At 52.6% G+C, this 21,168-nt stretch overlaps 1 protein-coding gene across 1 annotated transcript in view; it reads left to right on the top strand.

The window, feature by feature from the left end:
* PGBD5 (piggyBac transposable element derived 5) overlaps window positions 1-21,168 on the top strand; it is a 99,218-nt gene that overhangs the window by 58,606 nt on the left and 19,444 nt on the right. The window contains exons 2-3 of the mRNA XM_026504208.4: window positions 7,794-8,221; window positions 13,913-14,047. Coding sequence (XP_026359993.1) covers window positions 7,794-8,221; window positions 13,913-14,047 — 563 coding nt within the window. The remainder of the gene's footprint in view (window positions 1-7,793; window positions 8,222-13,912; window positions 14,048-21,168) is intronic.

Here is a 21,168-nt window from a genome sequence, read left to right as displayed (position 1 = left end):
GGGGTCTGATTCCAGAATTGTTTCTTTGGGTTGCCAGCTCGCCAGCGACTGTGCTGTGTTCCTTGAGGAAGACCACACAGGGGCACTCACAGAGTGTACTCTTCTGTGTCCCCGACAGGGAGGCCCTGCAACCAGGCACACACCTGGTGCTGCCCTTGGGGTTCTCTGGCCGAGTTTCTCGCATTTTCTAAGGGCTCCCGAGAGTGGTTCAGAGCTTCATATGTCTTCCATGGGAAGGCACCGTGTAGAGGACTGACCGTAATCTGAGCCTACATTGGTTGGTTGGTAAGCATTGCAGGTCAGACCGAAATAGGAAGGGGCATGGGGCGCTGGGCTGCTCACAGCTGCCCAGTGAGACAGGTGTGGGCTGCCCCATCGGGCCACGCAGATGAGGGGCTGAGCTCTAGGGAGGTCAGGAGCACGGCCAGGACCCAGGCCCTAGGCTCCCACCCCTGTGTGCAGACTCCTTGATTTGGCTGTGAATCGAACTTGTTACTGGTCCCCTAGCTGTGGGGCACGAGGTTAAGCGAGGAAAGGAACCTTGGAGTTCTGAGGTGGCCGTGTGGCTGGATTGTGCAGCGGAGACCAGGGAGGGCCTCCGCAGTTCGTCAGACAGACCGCTCACCCTGCACGTCCGTCAGCCGTGGGGTGGGGAAGGAAAGAAATGGAGAGAAATGAGGATTCATTTAGCGGAAGATAGAGCCCAGCTGCGGCCGGCACTGAGGACAATGGCTTGACTATGTTCCGTGTTACCCTTTTATAGAATGTAACGTCTCATTTTTTTTTGTATGTCTCAGCTGAGAGGAATATTTTTGTGATAATGCGGGATGTTCTTTTATATTTTTATATTTGCTTGATTTTGCCTGGAGATAATTATTTCATTATTTTAAATCCCGAATTCAGAATATTAAGCAATCCTTATCTATGTCACAAAACTGCAGATAACTGATGGCCTAAGATGCCATTTTATGCAAGATGCCATTCTCCTCTCAAAGTGAATGCTTTTGTGTCTAGAGGGTTGGACTCTAGAAAGACACACTTTTTTTCCCAGAGAGCATGAAGGTGGGGATCAGGGCCCTGGGCGGCTTTGGTCATGAAGTGGGCACAGGGAGGGCAGTTGGGGGCCGCTCCCTCGGGACCCTACTCATACCCAGCGGGACTCATGGCGGACCGGCCAGGACGGGCCGTGGCCTGTGTTTGAGGTCCTGTGGCTTTCACTCACTCCGCGATGCTTCTTACTGCCATTTGATGGGCAAGGAAACCAAGGTGCAAAGAGGTTGTGTGGTCTGCCCAAGATCTCATAACCAGCAGCTGTGGACAGAGAGGGAGGTCCAGAAAAAGTCCTGAAGTGGTTTCCACCAGTTCAGGGAGGGAGGAAATTGAACAAAACAAGACCCAGAGCCAGCCCACCTGAGCTGGGGACCTGGAAGTCTCTGTGATGCTCTCCCTCCCACGTCCTGCCCACTGATCAAGTGTTCCAAATTCCCAGGTGGGCTCCCTCCCCAGGACTTACCGTGCTGCCCCTTCTTGGCTCCCTAGACCTCACGTGTGTTCTCAGAGGGGCGTGGGCAGGTCCCCTGCCTTCCCCTGCCGCACCTGCCCGGGCTCCCTGCCCAGCTAGCAGAGGTGAACCCTGCTGCACTGTATTGTACTCCTTCTGGCCTCACCCACCCCAGCCCTATCAGCTTCCTCTTCCACACAGATGTTTCTAGCTGTCTTTTTTTTTTTTTTTTTTTTTTAACCAGGCATTAACATGGACTGCTGTCCCAGAAACCAGATCCTTCCTATGGGGCTCAGCAAAGATGCCCTTCTGAATGGGCTGTGGCATCTGCCCTTGCCACTCACCCACTCTCTATTCACCTTAACAGTGCGTGTGTCCAACATGCCGTGAGCTGGGCTAGGAGCAACATGACAGCCTTTACCTTGGCCATCACACTTCAGCTGGGTCAGAGGGTGGGATAGCGGAGGCAGACCCGAACAAGTATTTAAGTCCCTAATGAAACTGTCCAAGACTCTGATAAATGCAAGGAAGGAAGCCTACTTGGGATGGAGAGTGACGAACCAGCAGTGGTGTCTGCTTGTGGTTGGGTGGGCTTCATCACTGGGGGAAGCTGGAGCCCCAGGACGGCTTGCATCCCACAGATGGGTCTGCATGGATGCAGGCCCTGGGGAGGAAGGGGCTTGCCAGGGCCCGGGCCTGCCCCCAGCTCTGTCTGCACACCTGCTTGCCTGGCCTTGGAGAGTGGCCTGGCACGCAGGGCCCTGAGCCCTTGATAAGGAATGTGCTTTGCCTTAAGCGCAGTGGGAAGTCACAGGAGGGTTTTAATTAAGCAGGGAGTGTTGTGATCTGGTTTATATTCTTTAAAAAAATTTTTTCTCGTTGCTATGAATCATTTGGGGGAGGCCGTTTTTGTCTTCTAGGCCAGAGGTAGTGGCCGCCTGGGCCAGAGCGGTGCAGTGGGTGGCTGATGACGCACTGTAGAGGTGGAGGTGGTGGGACGTGCTGGCGGGCCGGATGTGGGGGTGCGGGGAGGAGAGGAATCCATGGTGGTTCAGGTTTTTGGCTGAAGTAACTGGAGGGGGTTGGTGGAGAGGAGCCAAAAGGGAGAGGACAGTGAGGGATCTGGAGTTTCAGTCTGGACATGTGTGGTTTAAGATACCAGCCTAGCTCATGTCCTGGTACAAATGGAAACGATACATCGATGAGGCCGCTGGCTGGTGGAGGCTCTGGCCCTAGGGATTGAGGGAGCCGGAGGAGAAAGCTGCTGTGGTCACCCCTCAGTTAGGTCCCTGCCTGAGCTCAGTGGCTTCGGGAACAGTCCAGGCGGTTCCTCCTAAAGCATGAGCGTGATCTGTGGCACTTACAGCCCTGCACACTCCTGTGAGGGGGTGGGGGTCCTGGTCCTGTGCCCCTCCGTGTCTGCAGCCAGGCTTCTCTTTTGTGCGGTCCGCTAAATGCGGGACGTTTGCTGTGGTCACACAGCCTTTGCAGGAGATGTTCACTGCCTGAGATACTCCGTAATCTCCCTGCCCCCACTCCACGGGGGGGCTGAGGACTTTGCAGCCACCAGTCTTTATTTTTTTTTTTTTTTTTTTTTTTTTTTATTAATAATGATTTTTTATTATATTATGTTAGTCACCATACAGTACATCCCCGGTTTTCGATGTAAGGCTCGATGATTCATTAGTTGTGTATAACACCCAGTGCACCATGCAATATGTGCCCTCCTTACTACCCATCACCGGTCTATCCCATTCCCCCACCCCCCTCCCCTCTGTAGCCCTCAGTTTGTTTCTCATAGTCCATAGTCTCTCATGTTTCATTCCCCCTTCTGATTACCCCCCCTTTCTTTATCCCTTTCTTCCCCTACTGATCATTCTAGTTCTTATGTTCCATAGATGAGAGAAATCATATGATAGTTGTCTTTCTCTGCTTGACTTATTTCACTAAGCATTATCTCCTCCAGTGCCGTCCATGTTGTAGCAAATGTTGAGAACTCATTCTTTCTGATTGCTGAGTAATATTCCATTGTATATATGGACCACAACTTCTTAATCCAGTCATCTGTTGAAGGGCATCTCGGCTCCTTCCACGATTTAGCTATTGTGGACATTGCTGCTATGAACATTGGGGTGCATATGGCCCTTCTCTTCACTACGTCTGTATCTTTGGGGTAAACACCCAGTAGTGCAATGGCTGGATCATAGGGTAGCTCAATTTTTAACTTTTTAAGGGACCTCCACACGGTTTTCCAGAGTGGTGCAGCCACCAGTCTTTAAAGCCACCTTATGCGGCTCTTCCAGGGGGCCTCTCAGACCTCACCTCCCCAGGATCTGGATTCAGGTCCCTTTTTGGGGGGGGGTGGTCACTGGGTCACTCTCTGCTGTCTGCTGCTGTCATTACACTGAGAACTCCCAGGGAGAAAGTATCGGGTCTTATTGCTTTCTGTTCCCAGGATCATACGACACTCGAGTGTTCACTGTTCACCTGCCCTTGTGTTACAGTCCCCTTTCTAAACAGGACATCTTTTGTAGTCACTCCTGAAAAGAGGTGTCAGTTCCTAGCTTGGGGTGATGGGGGAATCTCTTTGGGGGATCTGAGCATAAGTGAACCATTCTTTTGTTGTTGTTGTTTTTATTTATTTATTTATTTATTTGAGAGAGAGAGACTGGGGAGGCAGAGGGAGAAAGAGAATCTCCAGCAGACTCCCTATTGAGCACAGAGCCCGATGGAGGGCTCCATCCCACCACCCTGAGATCATGACCTGAGCTGAAACCAAGAGCCTGACGCTCAACCAACTGAGCCACCCAGGCGCCCCTTACTGAGCCATTCTTAATGCTACTCTGGGTCTGCGGGCCTGCTGGGGCATCCTGGGGGTGAGGGGACAGGTGATCCCCTGTAGGCTGAGGGATCCAGACGGGCGATGGTGATGGGGCTTTGAGAGGTGACGTGGTGGGGTGGGGAGGGGAGTGAAGAGGGGGAGAGGAGGGAGACGATTACAGGAGTTTATGACCTGGCAATGCATCATCGACACCATCAACTTCCAGAGCCCTGTACCCCCAGCCCAGACGCCAAGGGCACGCACACCTGCTCTTCCTCCTCCGGGTCCTCCCTACCACCCTGCCCCCATCCCCACCCCCGGTCCCATGCCGCCTTCGCATTTTTTGCAATGCAGGTACCCCTTTCCCTTCAGAGTTCCTCTGGCTGTGCACTGTAGACCTACATCACCCACTGTGAAATGTGTGCAAGGCAGAGGGGGAGGGAGCTGGTGGGGTTTGAAACCACGCACCTGGCTTAAGTTGTGTGTGCAAAGAACAGCCACATTCCTCCTTGCCCACTGGTGAGAGCAGAAGGGACGCTGTTGAATAATTACAGCAGGCAGCTGGTGCTCTTGGACTGGCTCTGGGCCAGCTGGGACGAAGGTCACCCTAACTGTAAGGCGCTTAGAAGTGAGTGACCTGGGGCTGTGTCCCTAGACTTCTGAGCATCTCGTTCCTCACCTGCAGAAGGGGATGATGCTTCACGAGGATGTCGGGAGGATCACATGGGGTAATATCTGCAAAAGCTCCTATAAATGAATCAAATGTAAGAGAGGCTTATCTTGGCTGGGGGTGCTGCCCACCCCCAGGGCCGTATCATGAAATGGTCATATTAGAAAGTTGGTGATATGGATTGAATCTTCTGAATGGCATTTTCTCCCCCTCTCCCCTCCGTCTCCTCCTCTCTCCTTCCTTCCCAGTGACTGGCCTGTGCCAGCACTTCTCAGACATGCAGCATCACGCAGCTGAAGGAGGCTGCGAAGGATGTTTGTAAGTCCAAACTAAACAGAAGAGAGGGAGCCGGCTACTTCCCACTTGCTTCCTGGAGCAGTTGGCCAGGGCAGAGTTTGCTGTGAGAATTCGTTTTGCAATAGCCTGGGAGGCAAAATTACTTGAAAGATAACTTTTGGAAGAGAAAATTTCATTCTGCTTACTCAGCATGATGGAGCAATTAAAATGCTGGTTTTCCTCCTCTTGGAGAGCTACCCCTGAATAATTTATGGCTTCACCCACCAGAGTCTGTAAGTCTTCGCTGAAATACAGTGATTTCCACTAAGAGTGGGTGTGGGGCTGCAGGCTGTCCTTGCTACCCGGGGCCCCTCTGACTCTGGGCCTCGGTGTCACGGCAGCTCGTGGCCAAGAGCAGTTAGGTGCCAGTGGCACCAGGAAATTGTTTGTGACCGTGACTATGGTGGCCACTTGGCTCTCTGGCCTCAGTTTTTTCTTCTGTAAAATGAGGGCAGAGCATCGAAAGCCCTCAGCCCAAGTCACAGGATTTCTGTTGATAATGTCTCAGTGAAGGTTTCCAAATTTCCCCAGCAGCCTTGCAAAGCAGGTGTTCCATCTTCCACGTGGGGCAGACGAAGATACTTCTCTAAGACTGTGCAGTTAGCTACAAGTAAATTCAGGGTTTCGGCTCCTGAATCTATCTGATTTAAGACGTGGGCTGTCTTGTCATTGTCTTACTTTGCTGTGAACCTGTTTTTCAGAGACTGCCTAAATCAGTAGTAGAGAAAGGGGGGGGTTTAAAATTTTGAAGAATGTGCATAGCTTTTATTTGAAATTGCAAAGCCTTAATGAATCATCGAGCTTTACATCGGAAACCGGGGATGTACTGTATGGTGACTAACATAATATAATAAAAAATCATTAAAAAAAAAAAAAAAAGAAAGAAATTGCAAAGCCTGTCTCCTGAAGAGTTATCTCTGGCTGGCTCAGTCGGTGGAACATGCCACTCTGGGTCTCGGGTCGTGAGTTCGAGGCCCAAGTTGGGTATAGAGATTACTTAAAAAAGATTAAAAAAAAATAAATCAAAAAATGGGCAGAAGATATGAACAGACACTTTTCCAATGAAGACATACAAATGGCTAACAGACACATGAAAAAATGTTCAAAATCATTAGCCATCAGGGAAATTCAAATCAAAACCACACTGAGATACCACCTTACGCCAGTTAGAATGGCAAAAATTGACAAGGCAAGAAACAATTGTTGGAGAGGATGTGGGGAAAGGGGATCTCTCCTACATTGTTGGTAGGAATGCAAGTTGGTACAGCCACTCTGGAAAACAGTGTGGAGGTCCCTTAAAAAGTTAAAAATTGAGCTACCCCATGACCCAGCCATTGCACTACTGGGTGTTTACCCCAAAGATACAGACGTAGTGAAGAGAAGGGCCATATGCACCCCAATGTTCATAGCAGCATTGTCCACAATAGCTAAATCGTGGAAGGAGCCGAGATGCCCTTCAACAGATGACTGGATTAAGAAGTTGTGGTCCATATATACAATGGAAAATTACTCAGCTATCAGAAAGAATGAATTCTCAACATTTGCTGCAACATGGACGGCACTGGAGGAGATAATGCTAAGTGAAATAAGTCAAGCAGAGAAAGACAATTATCATATGATTTCTCTCATCTATGGAACATAAGAACTAGGATGATCGGTAGGGGAAGAAAGGGATAAAGAAAGGGGGGGTAATCAGAAGGGGGAATGAACCATGAGAGACTATGGACTATGAGAAACAAACTGAGGGCCTGGGGGGGGGGGTGGGATAGACCGGTGATGGGTAGTAAGGAGGGCACGTATTGCATGGTGCACTGGGTGTTATACGCAACTAATGAATTATCGAACTTTACATCGGAAACCGGGGATGTACTGTATGGTGACTAACATAATATAATAAATCATTAAAAAAATTTTTTTTCTTACAAATCTCTACATACTGTTAGCCTGGCTTAAGTCACTATATGGAATTGAAAGCCATATCTCTTAAGGGTGTGTGTGTGTGTGTATTTCAAGTGGCTGTCCCTGCATTCTCAAGAATTGTGAGGTTTTTATGCCCCTTCAGAGTGATTCAGCAATAAATTTCAAGTTGCCACGTGGGGAGTTCCAGGACAGAAAGATTGCAGTCTCCCCTGGGTGGGCATTTCGGGCCCCGAGGGGTGAAAGTATTCTTAGAGAAGTCACCTTCCTTTACAAGAAAGGTGAAGCTTGAAAGTCACGGTCAGGCCTCGGGGCTGGTTCGGTGCGTCTTGCGTGGGTGGCCTTCCGCCGCGCGCGTCCCTTTTCCTGCGGGGCGGCGTTCGTGCGGGCTGGGCGAGAACGCTGGGGGCGCGGTGCGGGGAGGACCCGGGACCCGGGCTCGCAGGGGGGCGCGGCCGGGGAAGGGCACCTCGCGGAGCCCCGGCGCCCGCCCGGCCGCGTGCAGTGCCTGCCGCCGCCAACCCCCGCTCCGGCCGCCTCTGTTTCAGGTCCAACGCGAAAGATGCCCCCCGGCGCTAGCGCCATGGACTTCTTCCAGCTCTTTGTCCCGGACAACGTGCTCAAGAACATGGTGGTGCAGACGAACATGTACGCCAAGAAGTTCCAGGAGCGCTTCGGCAGCGACGGCGCCTGGGCCGAGGTGACGCTGACGGAGATGAAGGCGTTCCTGGGCTACATGATCTCCACCAGCATCTCCCACTGCGAGTCGGTCCTCAGCATCTGGAGCGGCGGCTTCTACAGCAACAGGAGTCTCGCCCTCGTCATGAGCCAGGCCCGCTTCGAGAAGATCCTCAAGTACTTCCACGTGGTGGCCTTCCGCTCCAGCCAGACCACGCACGGCCTCTACAAGGTCCAGCCCTTCCTCGACTCCCTGCAGAACGGCTTCGACTCTGCCTTCAGGCCTTCCCAAACCCAGGTGAGGCCTGCGGGCGGGTGGCCCGGTCTCCACTGCCCCTGGGCCTCCTGGAGGGTAGCCCCCCAGCCCGCTTTTAGCCGCAGGGCGCCCTTGCTCTCCCCCCAAACCCCAGACTCGCAGCTCCGAGGCACAGAGAGGTCAGAAAGCAGGGATTTGCTCTGACCCGGTTTCCCTCCTCCTCCCCCGCATCCTCCTCCCTCCCCTTAACGATGCTGGCTTTCCAGATTCCGTGTTTCCAGGCTAATGTTAATTTTCTTCTATTGAGAAGAACCTCTAATTGTAACTGTCCTGTGTTCTCTGAGTACGTACCCCCTGTTAGCAGTGAAAGGGGCTGAAGCCTTGTAGGTGGCTAAGGGAAGGCCAGGATGTCCCGCCCTCTTCAGGTAACCAGGAGTCTCAGGTGCTGGGGTCCACGTGGCACAGGCGGAGCCCTTGGGCCAGCGTTTGATAGAGCCCCCCACCTAGCTGTTATGGCCCCCCTCCCCAGCTTCCCTCCCTGGTTCTAGAAGGCTCTGTTTGCTCTCAGCTCCTGAGCCCCTGCCTTCTGGTGTTGACGTGAGGCCACTACCCTTGGCTGCGGGGAGATACCAGGTTCAGAAACGTGCTCAAAACTGCTGTCGTGGTCTAGCAGACCGAGGAGGTGGCTTATTTCTGGGATGCCTCTAACCAAAACTTTGGGAAGTTTTTGGCCCACGGGAGCCCAATTCCATTTGACCCCTTCAGTGCGGAAATAAAAATCGACATCATTTTTATTTGTGCGTTTAAAGAGCCATTGGTCCACCTACTTTTCCTCGTGCTTTTCCTTTAAGGGCCTTCTTCATAAACCTCAAATTCTTTTTGATCTTCTCTCTTTCCCCGACTATCTTGCCTTTTTCCCTGCACAGCTGAAAATCACAGGGTTTTTGTGGGGGAAGATGTCGCCCTATTTCAGGTCTGTGGGAGCTTTTAACAGTCTCTGGAAGCACTCCCCCTGCTGTTCTGTGAATATGCTGGGCTCGTTATGATTTCCAGGTGTTGGCGCTGCTCTTTCTGACTCCCGGAAGCTTTTCCCTCTTCTCTCTGCCTTAGCAGATTTACCCAGTCTCCAGGACCCAGTGCGAGGCCCACCTTCCCATGCTGGTTTCCTGAATTCCCGCAGTATTTATACGGCAGCTGAGTGCCATTCTTTCTTATCCCCAGTGGTGCCTCTTACCTTCCAAACAGGAGGTGGGATCTTTCGGGGACACAAGTCCTGCCTTACCCGGGCCCCGCAGGACCAGATACAGGGCTGGGCACGTTATTTTTTATTTCGCTTGGTTGAAAATGAACCAGACCAGAGACATGCGTGCTGGATGCAATGGGAAAAGACAATATTCTGACCATCCTTGGGGCCAGACTTTTGAACAGCTACTAGAAGAGGCTGTGGGCTCGCTCTGGCTGAGTATCTCTCAAGAAGCAACCAACCAGCTGCTTGGATGATTGATACTTAACAGCATAAAGATGAGGTTGCTGGGGACCCTTCTAGCCCCTAGACTAGGCCAGGCTTATCCAGGGTTATACTCCTGTTTGTGGTGTGCTACTGTGAGCTGGTCTCGTGCTGTCTGCCTTTGGAAACTGCAGTGTCAGATACCTGAGACCCCTACCCAGGGCGATCACCACGCGTGTGTGTGTGTCTCTGGAGCCTGGAGTAGCTTGTGGGCACACGGCAGTGCCCGCTAGCAAAAAAAAGGGCCCGTCCCTTCCCACCCCAGACATGGGAGCCCTCAGGGGGCCCAGCACGTTCCCAAGCCAGCAGTAGCTGGACTGCAGCTCCCATGGGCAGCTCTGCCCTCTCCCTTGGATGGCTCAGATGCACCGCGAGGAGGCCACAGCCACCAAGAGCCTGGAGACACACTTGCTTTATTCTTGCCCTTGCATCTTTTCTTTCCATCCAATTGACAAGGCTGAGAAAAGGTCCTAAGATAAGTCTCAGTTCGGAGAAGTGGTCCCTGGTCATGTTAGGTTTTTTTTTTCCTAAAGACTTTTCTTCTTTTTTTTTTTAATAGACTTTGTATTTGATTTTTATTTTTACCTTTGTATTTGTGAAGTTATGTTTTCTTTTTGCTACCATTTTGTATTCAGTGCGCTCTGTTGGTCAGGACCTCAGCAGGAAGCAAATCCTGTGTTCTAGACAGGCAGTTGAAGAGGATTAGATGTGGGGACTATGGACACCATGTGGTCAGGGTGCGGGGACATGACCAGGCTGGTAGCAACAGTGGGACTCCGAGATCAGCTGTGGGCCAGTGGGGAGAGAGGAACACAGAAGTGACGGCGCCGGCAGGCAGGGGCCTAGGTCTTGCTCCTGCCTCCAACTTGGCCAAACAAACCCAGCGCTGGGCCAGGGGCCTGGATGGTGTGGCTTATAAGAGGTTGGCCTCCGGGCTGCAGTACAGGGTGGGAAGGATGGAAAGTGCATCTTGGGGGCAAATAGAATACCCGGGACACTCCGCCCCACAGACAGTAACACGAGGCAGCAGGAAAGGCAAAGATCCCTTGGACCAGTTTTCTAGTGGGCTGATAATCAGGTGGAATTCTCCTTTTCCGTCTGCCCCCTGACTGTGGGCCCGCTGAGCCAGCCCTGGATGAACAGGCAGGAGCGGGGTCAATGAGATGCACTCATGAGCTGCGGTGTGTGATGGAGTTTGAACGTGATTGGGCCTTCCTGTTAGCCGGGGGTTCCTACAAGTCCTTGTACCCCTTCCGTTGGAGGTAAGCAGCTTGACCCCATGTGAACCTGAAAGCACTAGCCTCTCTGTGTGGAACAGGACCGTAGCCTCCCATGAGCTACCCCAGGGATGGGGCGCTTTCCTTCAGCCCCTGGCATTGGCCACACTGGGCTTGGTTCCTGCGCTCACTCTCTTCTCAGAGACGCCCCTGCCTCGTAGAAAAGGTTCCTGTTCTGATCCTTGATTGGAAATTCTAAAGGTTTCCTGGTTTTCCACTTTTTCTCCCCTGAAAAGTGCCTGTTTAGGCTCTGGAACGTTTGCTCAGGTAGAAGGGGACCGAGCAGTGCGTTTGGTTGAGAGTAGCCTTCTGCCGCCCTGGAGCCTCGGGGCCCCGGTGGAGGGTCTGCACGCTGCCTGGCGAGGGCCGTTGGCCCGGTTCTCCATCAGACGTGTGGGTCGATCTGCTCCCGGACATTGCTCCGCATCCCGCTCCCTCACACACACTCCACCCTTGAAGGCACACTCACCTCGCAAACCACACACGGCCTCTGTCCTGTCATCTCTGCAGCCTTTCTGTTCCAGCAAATGTGACCCTCTGGGATGAGTTTAGACCTTTCATGGAGCCTTCAGAAATCCGATGCTTCTCAGGGTCTAACAGGAGCCCACGTGGCCATGTGTTGTGTGTGTGTGCGTGCGTTTGTGTGCATGTGCACGCGTGCCCACACGCATGTTTATACACAGATGCAGGGGAGATGCTGCATTTCCTCAAAACTGGGGACACATTCGTTAGAAGAACATTTTCGGGGAGCAATTATGCAAGTAGGTAAATGGATGCTTTGTCTTTCGTCTGCCGTAACCACTCTACTCCCCAGAATGAGCTTGTCCCACAGAGCAGGGGACTCAATAGCTGGGTGGCAGAGCTGCAGGCCGGCCAGCAGCCCGGAGGAGGAGGCAGTGGTTTCTGGCACGTGCATCTTTCATGCAGCGTGTTTGCTGAGGGATATGATGAGACATAAATGCGCGGCTGATTTTGTGTAAATGCACACGGACCAGAGGTGGGAGTGAGGGCAGTTTTAGGTACTGTGGCCTCGCGGAGGGATGAGTAGGACCTGCTTCTTGAGCTGGGGTAGTTGAGTAGGGAACAGGCAGGCAGCCAAAGGACTTCTTTCTGCCATCTCCCCTGCCCCTCCCCCCCCATTCTGTGTCCTCACAGTGTATGGGACTTGTCCATTTTGCTACAGTGGTTCCAGATGGGGCTTTGAATGTTTTATGAGCCCATGGAGTCGGCAAGGCGTGAGGGCCTGGGAAGGCACTGTGGCTGGGGAGCTTCTCCAGCCCTCCCCTTCGTGAGCACAAGACAGGGAGGCCAGGTTTTACGTCTGCATGCTTCCAGCAACAGAACAGTCTGGGGCCAGACTGAACACAGCAGGTCTGTTGTTGGAAGGAATTCAGGGGAGCCTTAATGGAAGGGTGGGAGGGTACTGTCCGAGTCTCAGTTGGTAAGTATTGTCCTCCAGTCTGCCCTTGTCAGAGTGCGTTCTGATATCACCTGGGAGCTTGTCGGGAATGCAGAAGCTCGGGCCCTGCCCCAAACCGACTAGATCAGAATTCCCCCTTTAGGGAGACCCTGGGTGACTAGTTTGTTCATTAAAGTTCCAAAAGCACTGGGGGAGAGCAGGGGTTGGTAGTTTTTCTGTCAATGGCCAGATGGTCTCTGCTGTGTCTTGTCCAATTTGCTGCTGTAGTCCAGGAATAGCCATTGACAATACGTCAGATCCCAATAAAACTTTATTTACAGCAGGCGGTGAGCTAGACTCTACCATAGTTTGCTGGCCCCCGATCTAGGGTATGGGGTAGAGGTCTTGGAATCCTATCATTTCCCATGGTCTTCATTTCAGTGAAATTCAGACACACATGCCAATTCTAATTGAGCTTGAAATAAGACTGAGGGAAGAAGTGTAGCAGATTCCTAAATTTACCCAAAAGTCTCCCCAGAAAAGCTTTAGCTTGAAGAAACAAAACTTTGACCACCCTGTGGTGCCTGGTTTTGTTAGGCCATTTCTTTTTACTTTATAGTCTTGCCACTGAAAACATCTTATAACCATGTTATAAAGAAATGGAAATAGGTGAAATAAGTTTAAAAATTGTCTTGGAAATGCCGTGTCCAGAAGGACACAACAGTGTGGATGGAGGAAAGCCAGAGCCTGGGTCATGGAGACAAGGCCACAAGACACCAAGTTCATTTCAGGGCAGGTTTTAAGAAGAGATGGTTCAGCCCCAGGGGAAAAAAGAGGTTGTGGAACTTTACATAAAAAACTAGGGATGTACTGTATGGTGACTAACATAATATAATAAAAAATATTATTTAAAAAAAAATAAGGTTGTGGGCCAGTGTGTGAGCGGTCTTGAATACCTAAAGAAAGAGTATGTATTTTTCTTTGTTTCCTACAGGGACAGAAGTCAGATCAATAGGCTCAGATTAAATGTAGATTAATTTTGAATCTCTGAGGGAAAGGACTTTAACAGTTGGAGATGTCCAGCAGGAAGGTTATGTGGGGCATGCCCAGCTAGGAGTCAGGACCCCTGGAGATCCCTCTAGCAAGTAAGAGTTTGCATGGGGGACCTTAGGCCACTAATAATTATTATAAATTGTAATACAATAATTATAAATATGTTAAAAATATATAAATATATACATTAAGTATGTATTGTTTTATAAATATGTAAAATAAAAACAAAATTACTTTTTAAATTTCCATTTACTAAATGCTTGCTGTAAGTCAGGGCCCGTCTGAGTCCCTTGCATACGGTTTCTTACTTTGTCCTCCCCGAAACACTGGTGTAGATGTTACCCTTTTACCGATAAGGAGACTCCGGATCAGAGAGGTAAGGTGACTTAGGTCACCCAGCTGGTCAAAGGCACAGACTCGATTTGAACACAGATCTGATGACCCCCCTGAGCTCACTCCACCTTCCGTGGGCATCTCTGCTGTTTCATTCCTGACAGGTGCTACACGAACCCCTGATTGACGAGGACCCTGTGTTCATTGCCACATGCACGGAGCGGGAACTCCGGAAGAGGAAAAAGCGGAAATTCAGTCTCTGGGTCAGGCAGTGTTCTTCCACTGGCTTCATTATCCAGGTGAGCCCAGGGATGGGTCCAGGGAGGCCTGGGGATGGGACCAGGGAGGCCCGTCGAGGGGACTCATTCCGTAACTGATGAGCTGGCTTACTCACCCTTTTCCCGGGCTTTCCCCAGGAGCTGCCGTGGAGACTGAGGCTGGGAGCTCCTCATGGGGGCGCTGGGGCAGCCGACACTGTCCCGCCTGTACTTCCCATCCTGTCCGACCCTTCTGGTTCAATAACAACAGTAAACACTGATCAAAGCTTAGGCCCTAACCGTGTTGGCCAGAGGCTTCCCCAAAAGAGTCTGTCACGAGAGGTGACTACCATCTCTCTTGAGAACATGCTGTGTGGTGGCCCCGGATCCCTGACCTGCCAGGTCTCTGTCCCCCCATCCTATACTGAGGAAGCCTTCTTCACAAGCCACTGACAGCCAGCTGGTTAAGTTAGCCTCTGCCAAGAGCACGGCCTCTGAGCCGGCATGGCCACCTGCTCACGGGCTCTGCTCTGCTCCAGGCAGACGTGGCCATGGCTTACAGGAGAGGGGGCCAAGCTCCCCTGCAGGGAAGGTGTCAGATGTCCGGCTGCCGGGATCAGCCGGGGTGCGGTGTGCACACAAGGAGAAGGTGGGGGCTGGCCGACACCAGAATGCGGCACCTCAGTGACAGCTCCTGGCCCCGGGCTGCTTCTCCTGCCATGCCGCGAGGGACGCCCCCTCCCATCTGTCAGGCGTGCCAGCCCTGCGGTCACAGCCGGCCCCACCTCACCGCCCTGGCCTGGCTGCTGCCGCAGACCCGAGGCACAGGGCTTTCGCACTCACTTCTCCCGTGAGCCAGAGAAGGAGTCGTGGGAAGATGCAGTTGGGGGTCTCCTCACCACAGTAAGGAAAGTGCATGTGCTCCAGGGAAACGTGTCTGCCAAGAAGGACGATCCCATTGTCCCCCTGCAGGCCCGGGGCACCTTCGGCTTGGGCTGGGGCCAGGTCCCCAGCTGGACCCCAGACTTGCGGCAGCTCGAGCACAGGCTTCTGGCACTTGCCACAGCGGACCTGTCCCAGAGCAGGACTACCATTCTGGATTCGCAGCCTGGGTCCTTTTGTCCCTGCACAGCCTCCAGCGGCTCTTGCCACCTCAGTAGTGTCCTTTGCAGTGACACTGGAGACAGGGGAGTGAGGTTCACTTTACATAACCCCTCCTAAGGCATCAGTCCTCCTTCGAGTAAGTACTTTCCGAGCACCTGTCCCCCGCAGCGCTGTGCCAGGCACTGGGACACGGAAGCAGTCCTGCCTCCTCGGACATCTGCCTGTGTAGCTTGTGAATAGACGTGGGTTCTGTGTGCACCTACACCACTGCCTTTTGACTGGAAGCACTCCGTGCCTAGAAATCACGCCCGTTACCTGGCAAGGCCACGGATCTCTCCCTCGGGACAGGTTCTTCCCAACTTCCCAACTGTATAATCTGTAAAATCCCCATCTATAAAATGACTGGGTGTGTACCTTGAAGTTTCCTTTGTTTCTAGAGCTCTGTGATCCTAGGTGGTGTTGCTGGTGTGCGAGGGGCTGTATTTAGAAGCCAGAACTGGGGCAGCGGTTGGGCTTTGCGCCGTGGCCGGGGCAACACGAGTGGTCACCCTTCAGCCACAGGCTGTCCTGTGACACGTTGGAGCGAGAACTTTCTCAGCCTCCCCAGTGCCTCTCTCTGTTTCTGGGTCCAGGTTAAGGGGCCTGGGGAGGCAGCAAGGCGGGGAAGGGACACCTTGCCTGTGAGGAGCCGGAGCTCAGGGAGGAGGAGCCGTGTGGCCTGGGGACAGTTCTCTTTAGTTTCAGGTTTCTCTTGAGTTCCCCTTTCCGTGGTTCTCCACATCCTAAGCCTGGTTTGATGAGTTGTGGAAGTCACCTTTCCCGGAAGAGTGTGCACGCCTCCATCCCCCCGCGTCTCCCGACAGCCTGTGCCTGTGCGCTGCAGAGGGCCGGAGGGCCGGGGGGCCTCATCCCTGGTGCCCAGACGGGGTGTCCGCTGAGGTTCATGCTGGTCTGAGCAGAGCCGGCACTTTCTGCTGCTTCTCTCCTGTGATCCGAGGCTCCCTCTGCCCTCCTGGTTCCAGAAGGAACTCAGCCAGTTCCCAGCATGGCTCTGGATCCCAGTGTCCTCCCCACAGAGGGACGGGGTGGGGTCACTAATTAGCGAGGCCCCTGCTGCTGCAGGATCCTGTGGGTCCCCTCCTGGTGAACGTCGTGTGGGGTTGTATGCACAAGAAGGCTGTCTTCATTTCGTTTGTCAAATACGTTCTTCTCCTACGTGACTTTACAGCAGAGAAGTCCAGTTGCTGAGCCTTCGGGAGACCGAGGCCAGCCTCTGGCGTGAAAGGCCCTTTGCCGTTCTGCTGCTTTCCCTCGGTAGCAGTCTACCCACCCATGCCTTTCTGAGGTTGGCTGCATGTTTTGCTGCGGCCGGTGGGATGCAAGCTGGGGTAGATGCAGAAAGAAATCAGAGCAGACCTGTGCGTGATTCTCCTCGGGTTCTCTGCTCTGCCCGTGAGAGTGTCCAGGCTACATCCCTGAGGTCTGAAACGCACGAGCTGTGGGACTTTTCCACATGCTGTGGCTTCCCTGGTGGTTGATCACACGTTGACGTAAATGACCCAGGGCCCAGTGGACGTAGAGGTGGGTTTCTAGGAGAAACCAAGGTCTTGCTTCGGCTTTGCTGTTTCATTCTGCCAAAACTCAGCTTTCGCTGGCTGGACTGCACCCTTCTGAAGCACGGTCAGGCTGAGGATTAGCTCTGCTTGAAACGTTCTAGGTAAAGGGATAAGTGAGGGGAAGAAAGTCCCACGTTGGTTAATGATTTCTCTGGTGGCTCAGGAAGGGTTAGTCGGAAAGAATCAGGAGCTCAGTGCAGCCAGCTCATCCTGCCTCATGTGTGGGCTGTTTCTCCCCACAGGGGCATCTGGCTGAGGAGGGGAGCCAACAGCTAGACAAAAATAATAATACTGGGCCACCTGGGTGGGACAGTCGTTTGAGCATCCGACTCTTGGTTTCCGCTCAGGTTGGGATCTCAGGGTCGTGGGATCGAGCCCCTGGTTGGGCTCCACCTTCAGCAGGGAATTTGCTTGAGATTCTCTTTCCCTCTGTCACTCCCACTTGTGTGCTCACTTTCTCTCCATCTCTAAAATAAATAAAATCTTTAAAAATAATAATAATAACCCTAACGGTGATGGATGTTTAGAAGAACTCTGTTATTTTTCAGTATTTTCCCAGGAAAGGACTGTCGGGAGGGATGTGATAGGAGGGAGGTAGAAGGGGAGCATAAATGGACTCACTCTGGAAGTTAAGGGGTTCATATTCTTCATTTCTGAGAGCGCAGGAGGAGGGGGTAAAAAGTCTTCAGGAGGAAGAAGCAGCAGTTGAGGCCGCCGAGCTCTGGGAGCTGCAGAGAGCGAGTGGGACCCTCGTGTCTGCGGCATCCCGTGCTGTACAATGGCGAATTTGCCCCCGGAGCTCTCTCCCGAGCCTTCCTCCGGCAGCTCTTACAGGCCTGGCTCACACTGCTGGCCCCGGGCTCCCGCCTGGCATCTGTGGGGCTGTCCTGCAGGTCCACTTACCTTGAAAGTCCTTCCATCCAAAACGGACGGATCTTGGTGTTCCGCCACGCGCCACACACTTGACCGTGAACCCGCATGTGGAGACGCCGGCCTGCGGTGCTCGGGTCATTCACGTTGCTCTGTGGGGCCCCTGCAGGCCCGGCGCGGAGGCAGCGTACTGCCGTCCTTACTTTACACCAGGGAAGGTGGACGCTCCCCGAGAGTTAGTCACTCACCCCAAGACTCAAGGCTGAGAGGCCGTGGAGCAGAAACAGAAGCCAAAGGGCTGGCGGGCTCCCTGTTCTGCGGTCTCTGTGCAGCCCACGTCCTGCTCGCCAGGGCCCTCTCAGGAAGGGAGGAAGAAATAACCCGGCTCCGCGCATTCTCTTCTCTCAGACTTGGGTGTCCACATGGAACGTGTTTCTGTCACTCACCTTTCAAATGTCCATTTAGGGAGAGTCAGGGGGATCTGTGGCATATTTATATCTACGGTAGAAAACCATCCCGGCTAATGGAGGCCCCTTTTATCCCTCCCGTGCCCACACCCTGGTGTAGACTCATGGAAGAGCTTTAGGCTTTTTGACTCCAGGCTTTCATAGTGGTGGAATGAGCAGGCAGGGAGTCACATAGTGGAGGCTCTGAAAATCCTGAGACGTCGTCGCTCCTTGGGTTCTAAACTCTCTGTACCCTGTGAGACCAGAGCTAATGTCTTCTTTTTTGGTAGAACCACTGCCATTTCCAGATTAGAGACTTACGGTGTGCTGTAGAGTGTACCCTCTGGGTCCCGTGTCACAGGTCTGCCGAGAACCGTCCCCAGCCCCAACAAACCCTCCAGTTCATGCCGTTTGCAGAGGGTCTCTGAGAAAGGGAGCTCGCCAAGGGGACAGCCTCGCCTGGCCCCTCGTGCGCAGCCTCCCTTGGGAGCTGGGGAGGGCTGAAAGGAGAGATTTATACAGAAGACGAGACTTTCAGTTTCAAGGGAAAGTCCTGTCATTGACAAGTTGGAATTCCTTAGTCTGAGACCTTAAGTTTGCTCATCTTGAAAGCCTTGTGACCTTTCTGTGGGGTCAGAAGGAGACTATCTCTGCAGAGACTTTTGTTCTGTCTCTACTATGTCAGAAAAATTAAGAATCCAGTGGAGAAAAATTGGCCAACGGTTTGATTAATGTTATATTGACCCACAGTGACTATAGAGCCCTGAGATTCTTTGAGGGAAAAAAAACCAAACTAGTAAAGTAAAAAAAAGCAGATTTCTCCTCTTTGAATGTGTTAAACTAGGCCACCTGCCTCTGCAGTGAGACCCAGGGTTCCCAGCGAGGGATGCTGGCAAGTGGCAGAGCCCCAAGAAGGGGGTGACAGAGGAGCACGTGCCGAGTGAGTGCCCTGTGCCTGGGCTTTAAGGGACGTTTGAGCTCTGCCCCCCAAAACAGACAGCCTGCGCAGTCTCTAGGGCTTTGAGTGGCTGCCGTGTTGAGCAGGGACAGAGCTATTCTAAATGAAAAGCCGTGCTTTCCTGCTCAGTGAACTCACATTCACTGGAGGTGGTTGGGCTTCAGAGGCCAAAATTCAAGATGGAAACTCCCAGGCCAAAGGACCCCCATTCCCACCCCCTGCGTGTCACACACCACGTCCAGGCAGAGCCCAGATGTGCATCTGGGAGGGTGCTGTAGATGAGGTCCCTGCACCCCGTGTTGTGGGGGGCTAGCTGATCTGGAAGCCTCTCTCTTCCTTTCAGCCTCATCTGTGGAGTCCCGACAGCCTCTTCTGGGGTCCAGAAGAGGATGGTTGGCATCGGTGGGGTGCCTGCTACGTGCCGGGCTCTGCTCAGCGGCTTTCTGTGCATTACTCATCTTCTCCTCACCAGACGCTTGCGATGCAGGTAGCGCGCCTGGCCGGCCCGCAGCGAGGAACTGAGGCACAGAGAGGGCGGCTGCCTTGCCGAAGTGCCAGCCGTAAAGCTGTAGAGCTAGCATTAAACGCAGCCTTTCCAGCCCCAGAGCCCACCCTCTTAAGCACCAGGCTGTTTGAGAGAATTGTCCTCGCCGTAGACAAAAACCGTGCATCTGTTTCTTACCCAACTTGATTGTCGTTTGATTGACGTCTTAGCATCAGCTGTCACCGATGCCCCTTATTTTGAGACCTACTTTTTATAGGGAAAGAACTTGAGGAATTTGTACTGGTTTTTGTCCTTATTTGATTTTTAATCTTTTTTATGTTCTAAGTGAATGAAATCTTTTGCTTCTGACCTATCACTAACTGGATTAGCTTGAAATGCAAGGAGGATCAGAGTGGAGTTAATTAACCAGAGTGGATTTTGCTTAGGGAATGAAAAACTGGGCGGGATGGGGCGTTCGTCCATCTGTTTAATCGGGAGGGAGTTGGCTGGGGAACAAGACATCTGTCGTATCATCTCTGTGTGTCCTGGAGCAAGTAGCTGAGAATTTATTTCTTCTTTAGTCTTTTGGGTGGGGTTCCTTTGCCCAGCCCTCTGCACACGCACCATGCCAGGATTCAGAGGTGATGATAAAGCATTAAGTGCCTGTAGTAGTGGGTCAGGCGCTGATTGGACCAGATCGAACCCTGGCCTTCTGCCCAGAACCTAGACTCTACGATGGCGCTGACGTGAGTGGGTGCAGAGAGCCCACAGAATGCTAGCACCCATCCCTCCTCCACGCCTCACCAAGGTTTGAGCTTTGGAATGAAACCAAGCAAGGTTCTTGCAAGGGTCAGTCCAGCTAGACAAGAGGACAGCCTTGGCCATGGTCAAGGTAAGAGGCAACGTGAGAGAAAATTGGTGGCAGGAGTCAGCGATCAGGTGGCGGTTTGCAGACTTTGCTGGAAAATAACCAGGCTAATAAACCAAGGGTGGCATAAAGCGGTACTGTCCAGTAGAACTTTCCATTATAGCAATAACCAACCCATGTGACTGGCGAGTACTTGATATGTAACTCGTATGACTGAGGAGTTAGGTTTTTCGTTTTACTTAATTTTGGTTACGATAAAACAGCCACATGCGTGTCTAGAAGTGACAGCGTGGGTATAGAACTTTGCTCTTTAAAAAAAAAATCACCTTTACACACACAGCTTTCACTTACAGACAGTGGCCTTGTGAGGTTCAGAGAGTATAAATGATCCTTCCAAACGAGGAAACCATGGCTCAGAGCAATTAAGTAACGTGTCCCAAATCCCACAAGCCAGCGACAGCAGAACCCGTGCCCACGGAGCCCAGCGCTGATGCCTTCCCTGTCTCCTCGTGGCAGACTCCATTCCTCTCATGGCGAGTGAACATTACTTAACATCTTACAGCTCTCACAAGTGGCCGCCCCCGAGATGCCCCAGTCGACAGCCTCCCACGTCACCAGGAGCTCATTCTACCCAATTTCAGGGAGCACAGACCGTGCACGCCCACCTTGCTTCCCCACTGTGAGGATGCCCCCCTCCACCTGCTTCCTGCTCAGCTAGAGAATAAAAGGTTGGAACAAACGATCACAGGCCCTCATGATGAGCGACTTCCCCATCCCCAGGTGTGCCCTGCTCCGACCGGTGCACAACACCCACAGG

This window comes from Ursus arctos, unplaced genomic scaffold (genome assembly GCF_023065955.2).
Source record: "Ursus arctos isolate Adak ecotype North America unplaced genomic scaffold, UrsArc2.0 scaffold_7, whole genome shotgun sequence".
NCBI classification, from domain to species: domain Eukaryota; kingdom Metazoa; phylum Chordata; class Mammalia; order Carnivora; family Ursidae; genus Ursus; species Ursus arctos.
The sequence above is the reverse complement of the archived record's forward strand: the minus strand, read 5'-3'. Positions and strand labels throughout refer to the sequence as shown.